The 15,406-nt window shown below is 45.2% G+C and overlaps 1 protein-coding gene across 1 annotated transcript in view; it reads right to left on the reverse strand.

Annotated features, from left to right (window-relative positions):
• Positions 1-214: 214 nt before the first annotated feature.
• LOC141462875 (E3 ubiquitin-protein ligase rnf213-alpha-like) overlaps positions 215-15,406 on the reverse strand; it is a 64,501-nt gene continuing 49,309 nt past the window's right edge. The window contains exons 52-69 of the mRNA XM_074145015.1: positions 14,828-14,929; positions 14,425-14,640; positions 13,082-13,163; positions 12,641-12,675; positions 12,449-12,543; positions 11,920-12,070; positions 11,608-11,768; positions 11,345-11,444; positions 10,678-10,932; positions 10,330-10,465; positions 9,296-9,379; positions 8,868-9,036; positions 8,540-8,735; positions 5,698-5,775; positions 4,975-5,175; positions 4,683-4,772; positions 4,118-4,278; positions 215-2,794 (exon numbers count right to left, since the gene is read on the reverse strand). Of these exons, the coding sequence (XP_074001116.1) occupies positions 2,617-2,794; positions 4,118-4,278; positions 4,683-4,772; positions 4,975-5,175; positions 5,698-5,775; positions 8,540-8,735; positions 8,868-9,036; positions 9,296-9,379; positions 10,330-10,465; positions 10,678-10,932; positions 11,345-11,444; positions 11,608-11,768; positions 11,920-12,070; positions 12,449-12,543; positions 12,641-12,675; positions 13,082-13,163; positions 14,425-14,640; positions 14,828-14,929 (2,490 nt within the window). The 3' untranslated portion in view covers positions 215-2,616. The remainder of the gene's footprint in view (positions 2,795-4,117; positions 4,279-4,682; positions 4,773-4,974; positions 5,176-5,697; positions 5,776-8,539; positions 8,736-8,867; positions 9,037-9,295; positions 9,380-10,329; positions 10,466-10,677; positions 10,933-11,344; positions 11,445-11,607; positions 11,769-11,919; positions 12,071-12,448; positions 12,544-12,640; positions 12,676-13,081; positions 13,164-14,424; positions 14,641-14,827; positions 14,930-15,406) is intronic.

The following is a 15,406-nucleotide window of genomic DNA, read 5'->3' on the forward strand; positions in this document are numbered from 1 at the left end:
CCCTTTGGATTACGGGGGCTTCATTCTGCTCCCCGCCCCTGTCTGCTAGTTCAGGGGTCTGGAGACTTAGGGAACCCCCTACTCTACTACTAAAGACTGAGGCAAAGAATCTCCTCTCCTAGCCTCTTCTTCTTCCCAAGGGTGGAAAGCAGCTACTCCCCAAGTCCAACTCTCCTCCTTTGGTTTGGAGGATTGAAAGGTAGAAGACTGAGATGGTAATGATGTTTGTTTATTAATTAAGCAAAACACACCTCTAAAAAGCTTGTAACACCTTAACTACGTCATAAACATGTCACTTTTTAGTAGCATAATTCACAATTATGTCACTGCAAGTAATACAGAGTGACAATTCTGTTGCTTATTACTGGTATTAGTACTGATACATAATTCTATTACTACAAAGAAATCATATAAATCAAGCACTTATTAAGCTGCAATTCCATTGTCTTTCTTCCTGCACTTAGTATTAAGGTACCAAGCCTATCTTTCCTTAGAAGTTTATGGATATTTACTGCACCCTCCCACACCAAGTCTTTTGGATCAACCTGGTGGGGAGACCAGCGTTCTCTCCAAGAGGTAATTCCCTCCAGCATCCCTGGTGGTGTTGGGTCCACAGCTCAGCTTTGGCATCTGCACTCCTTTTGTCAGAAGCTTCCCACCCATCTTTGTTTTCCACCTGATCTTATACCTCCCTGCCCAATTTTTTCATTTTCCTTTTGCCTCCCTTGCACCCTTTTTTGCCTTTCAGACTCCTCCCAAGCAAATAATCCCCAATTATTCATTGATCTCATCTCTGTTGCATTCATACCCATATACTTTTGGGGGCAGAATTATCTTACTCTAGCCTTACTCTGTTTCTCGTTTTGGGCACAGAGCTTTCATACCTCAGCAACAATATTTGTGCATTTTGTTCTCACATCCCATCTCTCTACTGGAAGAGCTCTCAGCATGCTCTCAGTTCCCATCAGAGGTCTTGAACAGTTTTGGAGCCTGGTGTCTCAGCAGGGCCCCTGGCTCTTAATACCCAGCCCTGCAACAGACTCCACTTCCAAGTCTCCACAGATCTGCTCCATGAAGACATCACTGTGGGCGAGCCCAGCGTGTTTATTCCTGCAGGGGCCTGGCTCACCATCCCATGTTGTCCTCCAGTGGCTTGGTGGAAGGAGATGAGCCATTTGTTCTACTTCTTGCTGCTCAACTGCAAAGTTATGGTGGGGATAGGGGGAAGCCCAGGTTTCACTTTGCACCAGGGCCAGGAGGACCCATCTCTTCCTTCCTTTCTCTGTGAGCTTATAGCACCTAAACTTCCCTGAGCTTTAGCACTGTACAACTGTGTGTTCAACTGTTATGATAGTTTTTGTGTCTTCATGTTTGTATATATATTTATACATGTGCATGTATATGTGTATATATAAATATATGCAAGCATATATACATATGTACCCATATGTACATACACATCTATATTTTTGTATATACACACACAGACACACATATATATAGCAACTAACACTAGTAACAAAAAGTCACTATATGCAGAATAAAGTATGTATGACCCTAGAATAAAAATGCAAAGAGGAGTACAGGCATGGGATGAGATCAGAAGCCTTGAAAATACAGGCACAAGATGATATTCGAAGCTCCAGAGCTATTAACTGCTCACCGATTGTCAATTACTTGTCACCAGACAAATTCAGTCTTGGGAATTGGGATTGATTTTGGGGATACCAACGAAAACAAAGTTGGGACAAATAACGAAGTACAATGTGTACTTCTAGGTCAGGATGAGCAAAACTGAAGACCTGATCCACGCCAGCTGAAGAGGTGACTTATCATTTCTCTCAAGGCGCAGAGTCTCCAAATAGGGTATAAAATGGGTCTTCACTGCAGTTGGAAAGCGTATCTTTATTGTGGAAGTATCACTGCTGAGCCATGCTGAGTGCCGCAGCTGCTCTAAGTTTCTTGCTTTTGCGTTTATTTCTAGGTGTATTTTTGCTTACATTGCTTTTGCTGCCTTGAATATGCTATCGCAGCTATTAGGAAAAAGCACAAATACAGTACTAAGCATTAAAATTGGGTTCCCTTTCACTCCCCCTTTCCAGTTGATTGTGTTTTGGTAACCTACTCTGAAACTTAGATGCAATAAATTGAAACTTAGATGGCAATAAACTGAATGGTTGGTGGAGAGATTTTTGCTAGGGAGCAGCAGGCGTGGGGTTGTTCCAGACAGGAAAAAGAGCTGGGAGCAGAGGTTGACCCCAGGAGTTGAAGGACAGTGTCTCCACTCATCAGGCACAGTCCCACAGAACCTGGGCTGAGCCAGATTCTACTGACTGCCCAGTGATCATCAACAAGGTGAGGTGGAGACAGGTCCAAGGTCAGTGCAGAAAGACCAGTGAGCAAATCAGGATTGTCAGGATTGGACACTGATGCACCTACAACACAGCTCAAGGAGGCCCAGGGCTGATCTTAAGTGGAGCTCCTGGACCAGTGGACAGCGGGTGCATGGGTGGAAATCCTGGGTGCAGTCAGTTAGGACAATTAATGCACTCGGGGCACTGACAACTGGGTTGGAGAAGGTGCAGGGGAGTTAATTCCTGGGGGACTTAGCAAAAGTTAGGTTGGTCTCTCCTGGATGTAAGTAGGGCTATGAAGTTTGCTGGTCCTCACAGCTGTCTTCCAAACAGAAACAACATCCTTCAGTAGTAGATCTGGACTCAAAGTGCCTGTCAGGTTTGCAATGGAGGCATCATCTTGTCTGTCTTCCAGGAAGGTTCCGAAAACTTCCTTTAGCCTGTGGGTGAGACAGATCATAATTTTAAATGTCTGGAGGACTGTTTCCAAATGCCCTGACCTTCAGCAGGCAATGCTGGCAGTCGAAGACATTCTGCTGTGGTACCCCTGAGACAGCCTTGCAGCTAGAAGACAGGCAGTATTCTCTGGATTATCTCTGGTGGTGTCAGACAACAATGTGGTCAACTGTTGGTCAACATTGTCAAAAGCACCCAAATAGAGGTTGTGGCCTTAAAGCTAAGCTCTCTCGGCTTCACTGGCTGCCTCTCCCATCTCAGGTATAACATAACATGCTGAACCTATCTGTATACAATTTGATACATCCCCAGCTCCCTTCTTCATGGGATCTGTCATGATGTCACTGTGGCTTTAGGAGACCTTTCTCATGCAAGAAATAGGGAAATGGAGGTGGTGTTGCCATATCGTCATGTTGGGGTTTCTCATTGTCCTGTTTAGGGGGCATCTTTTTGGTTCTCCTACATGATTTTTTTTTTTTTTTCCCCAAGACACATACTAAACTGTATTAACAAGAATATAGCCAGCTGGTGACTTTTGTCCTCTGCTGGCACTTGTGAAATCACATCTGGAGGATTGTGTCCAATTTTGTGTTCCCAGTACAAGAAAACATTGACCTTCTGGAGTGAGTTCAGTGGAGTGCAACCAGTATGGTTAGAGATCTGGAGCACAGGACATATGAAAAGAAGGTAGGGAGCTGGGTTATTCAGCCTTCAGCTGAGAGGGTAAAGGGGAACTCGAAATGCATCTTTAACTACGTAGTAGGAGCATGTCAAGAAGATGAAGCCAGACTCTTCTTGGAGTGCCCAGTGAAAAGACAAGAATTAACAAGCACAAGATGCAGCAGTGGAAATCCTGAATAAACATAAAGAAAAAAAGGTTCATCAAACAGGTGATGCACCCACAATGCAGAGTGGTGGTGGCATTATCTTTGAAGATAGAACACAACTGTGGTTTTGAAGTCAGACCTGCTTGAACCAAAGGGGTGGACTTAAAGACCTCCAGCGGGCCCTCCCAACCTATGTCTCTATGATGGTATGATTTTTAGTGGTTCTCTTGTTTCCCCATGAGATGTCAGATGAACTGAAGGTGCTGGGGTTTCTGCTGTATTTTACTTCCACTTCTCTTTACAACACAGTAAGAGTTGATGCTCATCACAGCCGCAGTAACTCCCACTTTTGGAAAGCATGGCCCGTCTCTTCAGCAAGCTTCAAGAGCCAGCCTTAAAAGGGAATTCAAGACCCCATCCATCTGGGTCTATGGAGATAGTATCTATCCCTGGAACAAACCAGGAAAAATCTGCTCTTACCCCCACTGTGGATCAAAGCTATCCAGAGGCACAATGATCATCTCATGAAGTTCAACGAGGAACAAGTCCAGGTTAACAGTGGAAAGTGCAGTAGTCAGAGCCTTCTCCTCCTCTGCACTCAACTCCTCCTGGTAATTCTCAGAAACCAGGCAAAAGGGATTCTGCAATGACAAACAACATCAGCAAGAGGATGGCCTGGGACTCCCCACAAAGACCGTCTGGGGGCTACATGTGATAGAAGTGGTAGAACTGGGACCCTCTTTGTTGCTGGCTCTTATACCAGGGCCACCAGAGACCACAGCAGCAGATGCTGATGTGACCCATGCCAGAAAGCACCACTGCTTCTGGCAGAAAATCTTGTGGATGGTCCTTTTCCAAGGGTCTTACATGACTGAAGTAGACTTGCTTGGCTCTTGCTGAATGGTAAGATATTAAAATTTCAAAAATATCTTATTTTTTTCCTAAAAATTTCCAAAGTTTTCCACAGAAAATCAACTTTGTCAAAAAGTTTCTCTCTTCCCCTAGGTCTTGTAGACAGTTTTGTGAACTGGGCTGTCTCCCTTACCTGATTCATCTGCACCAGCAGCACAGATCTCTTTGCTGACAATGTCTGCCACAGAGACAGGATGTGCTTCAGCTGAGTGTTTTGTACCACCTGGAGGAGCAGAAGACAGATGGGCAATAAGTCAGCCAGTTCTTGCTCTTTAGAAAGGCCATGGCTGAGTTTTCCATGTTCTGAGTTAGGTCACAAAAACGGGTGTGACTTAAAGGTGATGTCTTAATCCTTAGGGGAGGGTATGAGGGATGAAAATGTTCAGCCAATTTCCTATTCAGTACAAGCAAAACACCTTGCTTACCGGCATATCTTTGAACTGTTCTACACTTGCATCCATCTTCAGCTCATTTTTTACATACTCAGACAACTGGCGCTCTGGGTCCCCACCAGTCACGGCCAGGAACTCGGCAGCCACTTTCAAGGTGGCTAGAGTTTGGGAAATATCATTCACTGATCGGGCTTCTTCCATGATCCATTTCAGCTGGTTCACACTTAGTGATTCCTATCAATAGGAGAAATATAGCCAGATTGTGACTCTGACACATGAGGTCCAGGTCCTGCAAGCGTGTCTGTACAGCAAAGTGACTGTATAACCTTTGAAGCCAGTTCTGCCCTCTTATCAGAGGGACAGTTAAGAGATACCTGGGTGACGTCCACAGTTTACATGGGAAAGACACAGGCTGTACAAGGACATGGGGTCCCCAGCCTAGTTGCAAGCAGTAAAAATAACCCTACAGTTGCCAGTGCATGGCATGCTGCGGTCACCATATCTCCTTGGTTTTCACACTTGTACAGTTGGGTCCATCTGAGTGAGTTGCCTAGACTCTCTTTAGAGCCAGCAAAGAAAATTGGCTCCTTGTGAGGCTCCAGCCATCTGCCTGATTTGAACTTGGACCTTTCTACACATCCTGCAGGTCTCATATTCTCTGTTGAGTGCTCTGTCCACTGGGGTGGGTTATTATTAAGCATTCCAAGGGAGAAGAAAGCTTGGCTCGAAAAAAAAGGTGGTAAGCTCTTTTCATACCTGTTGCAGCTGTTCTCTCACTTTTGTTTTTGTGTCCTGAAGGGTCTTCATGCTGTTCAGCGCAAAGGATGGAGCAGTCTGGAAAGCAAATGGTGGCTATGAAGACACAAAGTATCACTTGGCACAGGCCAAAGGGGAAACCCATGACCATGCAGTAGGACACAGCTACCTGTGTCCTGGCCGTGGGGCCGGTGGCTATGACAGCCTGGAATAGGAGGTACAGGGGAGGTGGAAGCAAGAAGGGGCTACCCTGGTAGCATATAGAGATGTTGCTTGTGCATGTGGAGTTAAGAAAGACAAAGCTCATCCGGAGCTGAAACTGCTGAGGGATGTGAAGGTCAACAAGAAGGGCTTCTACATCAGTACATCAGTAGCAAAAGGAAGATAAAAAACGGGCCCACTGCTCAACAGGAAAGGGGGTCTACTGACAAAGGACATGGAAAAGGTACTCATTGAGATACTCGGTGCTTTCTTTGCCTCACATTTTACTGTAAATGTCTGCTTTCAGTCCTCTGTGTTTACTGGCAAAGTTTAAAGGCATGTCACAATAACAAGAGGACCAAACTAGGGACTACTGAGATAAGTTACTGTTGTGGAAGCTAAGCACTACAGAGCTGCTCACTCACTTCCCCTCCTTACCCCCAGTGGGAGGGCAAAAGAGGAAAAGAAGAATAAAAGTGAGAACAAAACAAAACAAGTGATGCAAAGGCAATCACTCACCACCTCCCATGGGTAAACTGATGCCCAGCCACTTCCTGAGCAAATGATGGCTAACCTCCCTAAAACCCCATCTTGTTGCTGAGCATGACGTTACACCTCTTCAGTTAGTTTGGGTCATCTGCCTGGCTGGGTCCCCTCCCAACCTCGTGCACATCTCCAATCCATTCACTGCAGGTGAGCAGAATGAGAAGTGGAGAAGGCCTTTGATGCTGTGCAAACACTGCTCAGCAATAGCTGAAACATTACTGTGTTATCAGCACTGGTTTGGTCTCAAATCTAAAACACAGCACCATACGAGCTGCTATGATGAAAATTAACTCCATCTCAGCCAGACCTAGTACAGCTGGATATATACAGGTCCATGGGACCAGCTGGAATGCATCCAATAGTGCTGAGGAACCTGTCATTAAGATACTTCAGCAACACCTGACATGACATCTCAGCCAGTTTGTGGATGATACCAAATTGGGGAAAGGAGTTGATATGCTGGAAAGCATGGCTGCCATTCAGAGGAGGTCTCAACAGGCAGGAGAAATGGGCCAACAGGAACCTCATGAAGTTCAACAAAGGCAAATGCAAAATCCTGCATCTGGGATGGAATAATCCTACGAAACAGCATAGGCTGAGAGCAAAACGGCTCTGGATCAGCTTTGCAGAAAAGACCTGTGTGTCCTGGTCGACAAGCTGAACGCAAGTCAGCAGTGTGCTCTTATGGTGAAAAAGGCCACATGCGCTCCAGGCTGCATTAGCAGGAGTATAGCCAGAAGTGATTCTTTCCATCTATTCAGCTTTTATGGGATTAAATTTGAGTTCTGTGTCCAATTTGTGGTTCCTCAGTACAAGAGACATTGATGAATTGAAGTGAACCCAGCAGAGACTAACAAGATGATTGAGGGCCTGCAGAACAGGATGCAGGGGATTGTTCACCCTGTAGAAGAGAACTCTATGGAGAGAATCTAATTGCTCTTCCACTACCAAAAGGGGAATCGCAGTGAAGGCAATAAGGACAAGGGGCAACCACAGATCTCCTACTTAAGCGTGCAGAAAACATTTTCATGGTGAGAGTGTTAAAACAGCTGGACAGAGGGCCAGAGAGCTAGTGAAACTCCATCCTTGGAGATTTCCAGAATTCAACTGTACAACACCCTTGCTTTGAAGTTACTCCTCTTGGAGTTACTCTCCTTACTTGGAGAAAACAGTTGCACCAGAAACATCCAGAGGTCCTTCTAGCCAAACTGTTTCAGTTTCTCTGTGATTGTGTGTTTCTCTGCTTATCCTCCTCTACTACTGGACAAGCGTGTGGACCTGAATAACTATGTGACAGCCATGTTATAATACCCTTAAACCCTGTTTTCCCACTCCCTAGTGGCCAGATTTTCACATTTCACAAATCCAAACAACCAGTAGGCCTTCCTCTGAAGGAAATAGCTGGGGCAATGAGCAGTCATAGGAGAACCGCAGGCGAAGTTTATGTAACCACCTGAGGGTTATAGGAAGTTTTAAAGGGGCTGAAGGGAATTAGGTACCTAAATTCATTGCTGTCCTGCAAGACTTAATCTTTGAGGTACATACCTCTGGCCTGCCTTTTCAGATGGGAATAACCATTTGTAAATCTGGTCCCCTGAGACCTTCTGGAGGAAAGCCAAAGGCTAATGTGAGTAAGTGAAGATGAATACCATAGGAGAAGACCAGCTTCTCCAACATGGTTCAGAGACTAACATTAGACTCCAGTCCTATACTATGCCCAGGAACTCAACTCTCTTGAGTCTTTTTAGATGGTGTCTTACTCCTCCTTGGTTATAAGAAAATCCAGGCTAAGGTCTCCTGCAGCCTTTGATTGGAAAGGTTCACATTGCCTCTTACAACACCAAGGTTTGCTGAGCACAGTGTGGTTTTTGACCACACAACTGTTACAATCCAAGGAATGCAGACAGATGCAGAGTGGTGGGCTGCCAAATGCACAAGCACCTTAAAGTGTGTTTGCTCCAGCTCTGGAGAGGTGAGTATCAGGGAGGTACTCACCTCTGGAGAGGTGAGTACCAGGTACTGCAAATAAAATCCCTCTGCTGGCCCAAAGCACTGCAACTTGGCTTGGGCTGAATGTGCATTGTGCTAAGCTCACCTGAGGTTTGATGGTGGGTCTCCCACTGATAAAACGTTGGATCACTTGCCGCTGCAGTGTCTGGAAGTCAAAATGCGTTGTCTTGGTGCCATCTTCCTCTATCACATATTGGGAGTTGGCCAGCGTTGCAGTAATCAGATCATTCTCAGTTATCTTCAGCACCGAAGATGGTTTCACTTCTGCTGCAGAGATCATTCTGGGAGAGAAGAAGTTACCTTTTGCTGTTAAGGATAGCAGCTTACTTCTCACCTCATTCTACTTTGCAATCAGTGACACATGCAGCTCTAGAGAAGTCCTGATTGCTCCAGAGAGATGGTTTGAAACATACCGTTGCTTTTCCTTTGTGATCTGTGTAGCTGCATCCACACAACTGTTCTGGAGCTTTATGAGGAGCCTCGTCACAAGGTAACTGATAGAAAGCGGAGTTGGGAGGAGTTTCAGGACAGCAGTCTTAGCATTGATGTCCTCTGGCAACTGGTCCCAGGGGACTCTGACATCTGTAACAAAATGGAGGGTTTCTCTTCTGCCTCATGGTTGTGGTAGGAAGAATTCTCTCATTAGGAAAACTCAGGCTAGCTTTTGTTAAAATCTTTTTGGAGGGTTGTTTTTTTTAATTTATTTTGTATTTTTGGAAGGGTTTTTAATTTATTTTCAGCTAGAAGGTCAAAACAAAGCAAGCTCAGCAATTGGCATAGGTTCCAGCCTTCATCAGTGGCTTAGGAAATGGAAGTAACAATACCTGGAAAGTCAAAATACCTGAGCACTGTGGCTTCCCTCTGATATTGCTCCAGACTTTCTGGATGGTCCCTATAGCTCGGCAGAAAGCTGAACGCTGTTCCTCTTCAGGCACAGAGAAGGAAGAAAAGCAGCAATGTCAGTGTATGCTCCCAAGAGAAAGCAATTGAAAAAGATTTATTTTTGTCTCCTTGAAAGATATAGCTTATGGTGTACAACTGCTCAGTAAACTGTGTTAGGCTGGGCCTTGGTTGCCTTTCACAGCTGTGGCTCCAAGCTTAACCAGAGTTAATTTTTTTCTAGCCCATATTATGCCGTATCTGGCATTAAGGGGCACTGAATCCCAGCTCATGCACACCATGCTAATACACCTGCTTATGATCTAAAAACCTGTTTCATGTATACTGCCCATCCATTCCTGAAACAGCAAGAAAAATCTCTACAAGTTTCTCAAGTCCTACTTACTCTCCAATGTTTCAGAGATCATTCCAGTGTTTCAGAGATCTCTGCCCTCTCCTCCAAACCCCAAAGATGGCCATGAAGATGGAGATGACTGAGAGTCACCACTGTGAGCTTGTTTGAGGGCCCTGAGGGCACTGATAGGCCTTAATAGCCCTGAGCAGCCTGACCTTTGGACTCCATCTCACCCCTTCCTCACGGGCACAGGAGGCACATATAAGCTCAGGCCAGTGCCTGAGTTGTAAGCAGCCCTGTCCCCTGCTCTTGCAACATATTGTCTGAACTTCCTAGACTCTTCGTGGACTTATTACCTTGCCTTGTGTTATGATCACTGAGCTGCTGACAGAACCTGGCTCTATCGCTACCCTGGCCCTGCCCTGATACTGTGAGACTGCACCCTGGTCGCTGCCTGGTCTGTGCTATGGTCACCTTTAGCTCCTGGCTCATCTCCCCTCACGGAGCAGTCATGTATTTGCTGTTCCTTCACAGCTTGCAACAGAAAACACAGGTCCTGCTGCAACAGCAGAGCAGAGCATGTGGGTGTTGAGAACTAGTAGAGGCCAGCTTACCGGGATTTGAATAAGTCTGTGTCATACCTGAAAGCTCATGTTGGTCTAGGAACTGTTGTACTGAGTACATTTCCCCTCCATGGCTGTTCTGGAAGAAGTGGATCAGGGCTTTCTGCAGACTGAATATGTCAGGCAGGTGTTGGACATGCTGGATGTTTTGGAGCTGAAAGGGAAAATTTAGTATGACTTTGCTATCCACACACTTACCTGAGGAACCAGGATTGTGTCTGGCATTGTGTGGTATTGAGGAGAAGGGCACTGTACTGGGAAACACAGGGAAATAAGTCAACTTAGTGCCCCACTGACACCAACAATGGTGAATCCGTGTGGTGCCTGTCTCTGCTTTGAAGGAGGAGGAATGTTTCCACAGCAAACCTGAGACACGAGCTCCAGAAGAACAGGGTAGCGGTTTCCTTCGCCTTCTCTGTGTTCTTGCTGAAGGAGATGCATCAGGGTCTGGATGGACATTTTCTGTTCAAATTCCCACATGCAGGACAGGCCAATCAGTCCAAGGTTTGGCTGGTCTTTGAAAGGAGCCACCTGGCCATAAGCTATTTGTAGGAGCAGGTTGGAGCCCTCAGGATCTCTCATCCTCTCCTGCTTGACAGAATTAAGGCTCTGTTCCAAGGCCTGTGGAATTTGAAGGGTTGTTAGGAGCTGCCTTTTGTTACAAAAGGATTTGGACTTCTTACATGTCTCATGAGAGAAGATAATAGTGGCTCTGAAGAAAGGGAAGAGATGGTAAAAACTTCCTGTTAAAAAACAAGGCTGAGACAAGAACAAAATTGCCAATGAAAAAACCAACAGGGAATTTTCTTGCCCTGCAAGACACAGAGCGATTTTTTTTTTTTCTGAAGGAGATTTGAACCAGCAAATAAAAAGCATTTAAAAAAGAGGTGATAAACCTGTTTATTGCTTGTGGGAATGTCCCAGCTCACTGGATGTGTCTAAGTATTCATCAGAGCCCATATGGGCTCTGCACTTGATCCCTAGCAGAGTGGTAGTTTGTATATGGAAACACGGTGATCGGTCCCTTGCATACCTGGAAGAATGGCTGAGTCAGAGTTTTAAAGCAGGTTTCCCACTGCCTTCGGTCTTCTTGCCTAAGCAAGATGTCTGGGGCCATGTTTTGTCCTGCAGGAAATGCAAAGCAAAATAAGGTCCTTCTCCCAGTAGACACTCAAGTCTGTGCAGAACAGCTGCAGTCATGAGATAAGAATCACCAGTTCCAGTGGCCATGTGAAAACCAACCTGATGTAAGCCTACTGGTACTCTTCCAATGTGTGGAATGTACCTTTACCTGTTGTACTGTTGCTCAAGTGCTGGAGAAACAGATGGACAGTCACTGTGGCATCCTCTGTATTTCTGCCAAGTGCCTCTGACAGACATTCAATATCCTTTTCAAGGTGGTCCCAGAAGAATTTTGCCGCATCTTTTGGCTTCTTTGTCATCAGACTCAGAGTCGCCTGGAAGACAAGGTGGTTTCTTAATTTGTCTCTCAAGAAAGCTTCCTCCCAGAGTAGAGCAGAAGCTATTCAACATGTGGAAGCTGCAGGGTGAGTGGGGTGGACAGACAGACAGAGGTAAGGGAGAGAAGAGAAGCAGAGGCTGTCTCACCTGTTTATCTGTATGAACCCCCAGCAGCATGGATGAATGCAGGAGAGCTCTTGCAAGACAGACAGAGGCAGGTGACAGGTCCCTTTCCAATTCAATTCTCCGTATCAAAGGGCTCCCAAGGATATATCCTTTTCCTGTTTTATCCTCTGTGCTGTGATAAGGAAACATAATTCAGTTTACACTCTCAATGACTGGGTTCATCTCATGGAAGTTAATGTTGACAGAGGCTTGGCCATCACTGGGTCAGAACAAGTATGAACTTGGGGTGACATGAGACTTTTTGGAAGGGAAGAACTGCTGCTGAAGAAATGCCCTTTCCAGATGCTTTATGCCACTTATGCTTTCTCTCCTCTCTGTTCCCCCAATTCTATGTTTCCAAGTTTTCCTCCTGCGATTGGACCCTGAGTCACAAAGAACTTGCTTTGCCCAGGTACAGTGTTTTCCCTCTGCCCAGAGAATGGAGAGAGGGTCAAGCGGCCACAGCCCTGTTCATCTCTCTTGGGCTGTAGGGGAGGGACCATCAACTTACATTTTCTTTCTCTCAAAACCTTTCTCAGGTTTGTGATTAACTCCTCCAACTTTAGCACCACATAGGCATTGTTTGACTTCCCAGGGACGCCCACACTGTAGGTAAAAAATGACAGCAGCATAAGATGTAGGGCAGAAAATTTAACAGCAGACAGAAGATCCTCTGCATCCCCAAAAGCCAAAAGACACTTACATTGGTGATGATCCAGTATGATCCACACTGACAAGCTGTGTATGAAAGGGAAATAAATTAATCAGTCAATTGTCTCCCAATTACAATATCCTCCATGATGTAAGCATGGCCAGAAATTCACTGGGAGTGCAACAGCCCAGGCCATTCCCAAGTAACACCTTCTTCCCATCTACCGGGATCTAGTCTCACAATATGATTCTCACAGAGTTTGCCATAAATGGACCTGGAGTTGCTGCAGCCAAAAGGAGATCGGTAAAGTACACAACAGAAGCACAGAGGTATCTTTAAAGAAATCCACTCTTCCCTCCATCCACCTGTTCCTCCTTTTCCTCCATCCCCATGCCAGGCTGTCTCAGGGCACATTTCTAGTAAGTTCCTTGTGTCTGCCAACCATATAGGAGCAGGTGGGCTATATTGATGTAAAATTTCCCCAGCACTTACTCCAGAGTGTATCACATAGACCAACTTTCCAGTTCTTCTCATCAAAAAGCAGGTCTCCAGGCATGGTGGGAAGGTAGGACCCCTTAGAAATGAGACACAGGTGTAAAGAAGTATTTGAGGAATTGTAACCATTTTCCAAGTTTGCTTCTCATGTACTGGAGAAATAACAGTTCTGGGGATAAACACATTAGGTGTAAATGGGTGCACGAAAAAGCTTAACTAAGACATAGACCAAGGGACATAGCATTATGTCAACTGGGAATACACTGGGGATGGCTGGGCTTACATGAATGGTGATACCCAAGTTAGCATCTTCATCACTTCTTTGGTATCTGCCTATCAAATTGAGGATTCAGAGGGAAGGAGTGGGATCATAGAGTCATAGAATGGTTGGGGTTGGAAGGGACCTTAAAGATCATTGAGTTCCAAGCCCCCTGCTGTGGGCAGGGACACCTCCCACTAGACCAGATACTCAAAACACCATCCAGCCTGGTCTTGAACACTTCTAGGAATGGGGCATCCACAACTTCTCTGGGCAACCTCTTCCAGTGCTTCACCACCCTCACAGTAAAGAATTTATTCCTAATATCTAATAGAAATCTACCCTCTTTCAGTTTAAAACCTTCACCCCTCGTCCTATTGCTATACTCCCTGATAAAGAGTCCCTCCCCATCTCTCCTGTAAACCCCCTTCAGGTACTGGAAGGATGTTATAAGATCTTCCCAGAGCCTTCTCTTCTCCAGGCTGAACAATCCTAACTCTCTCAGCCTGTCTTAATAGGAGAGGTGCTCCAGCCCTCTGATCATTTTCATGGCCCTATCTGGACACTGCCGTTGTATTCACAGCCAAGAGATGGGCAATGCACATCTTGATTGATTTCTGCACTCCTCAAATAACAGGAACAATTTATGCATCATTAGATACAAAGGGGGGCCTAGTCTAGTAAAAAGTTTGTCTTTACCTGACAGGTGGTATATTTGTGGTCAGAATGAAGAAGCTTGGACTAGGATTTGAGTCATATAAGCTCAGTCGACAACTACTATTTGGCAGTCCCCCAGGCTCCTTTAGACTCACTGGAGATAGATGGGCATCTCCAGCAGGCTGTGTCCCCCATCTTCAATACAGATGGTGGTGGACAGTCTCAGTTTGCTCTTAGTGGACTATCCGGTAGGGAGAGGAAGAACTAGAAGGCTCCATATGGAGTTTGCAACAACCCAGAAAGCTGCAAATACGCCTGAACCAAATCCAGCTGTAAGCTGACAGAGCTGGTTGTGTAAAGGCAGATCCCCTCCCAACACTGTTATCATGAAGGGAAGTATCTGTATCCATACATCTTGACTCACCTTCATCACATGGGGCTTAAAGCAGATATTTCTGAAAAGTTCAGTGAGGGGACTTTGGGATATGGCCAGAGTAAATGCAGTGTGAAACACCACCTCCATCAAGACCTTGTTTTTGTGTCTGTGCAGAGCAGCCACCATCTTATTAATTTTGTTTTCCAGAGGCTCTTCTGGGACCAATGGTATTTGGAGAATGTTTTCCATTTGTTTTATGACAGGCTAGAAAAGAAATCAAACAAACCAGATTAAATCTAAAGAGACCCATAAGGCAACTCTTGATGAGGTACTCGCTGTTAGGCTTCAAAAGTGGTGTTTTATATAAATGTGATGATCCTTTTGTCTCCAACTCAGAAGGAAATTCCTTTAGCTTTCTTCAAACACCCCACAGAAATCAACAGATACTCACCATAAGTCTCTGGACTTCCTGGGGATCTTTGTTTTTTATTTGATTTTGTGCTCTGTCCAGCACTGAAAACATCAGTGTTATATTCGACCAGGCACCCATATGCTGTGAAATACAGATGTAAGTTACGTTGTCATAATGAAGATACCACCAGTATGTAGAAGGCTCTCTCAAACCCACTGAACCATTCAGATGGAACCCTCACAAATTATCACATTATTTTTGTGTTTTGCGAATATTACAAGCTGTTTTTGCATTTTTTCAAATTTGTATCATGGGGGAAAGCTTGGGGTGCTGTAGAGATATGAGGTCTGAAATCTATTCTGCTTGAATTTTACTATGCAATTGTTCCATTTCTGCAATCTTACAAATACACGAATAGGTCACTCCAGGAGAACAGTCATGTGCTAGGCAGGTATGAAGGAGGGATTAATTGTTCTCTAGAGGAGATTATATCTCTCCGCAGACTGGAAGAAATCCCCCCAAGAAGCAATTTTTCATGACTGAAGTTGGGTGATTCCTATCCCATGGGCTACACAGGATACAATACAAGATGTATTTCCCCAGACAGGGCAGAAGTCA

The sequence above is a fragment of the Numenius arquata genome, chromosome 1 (assembly GCF_964106895.1).
Source record: "Numenius arquata chromosome 1, bNumArq3.hap1.1, whole genome shotgun sequence".
In the NCBI taxonomy this organism is placed as follows: domain Eukaryota; kingdom Metazoa; phylum Chordata; class Aves; order Charadriiformes; family Scolopacidae; genus Numenius; species Numenius arquata.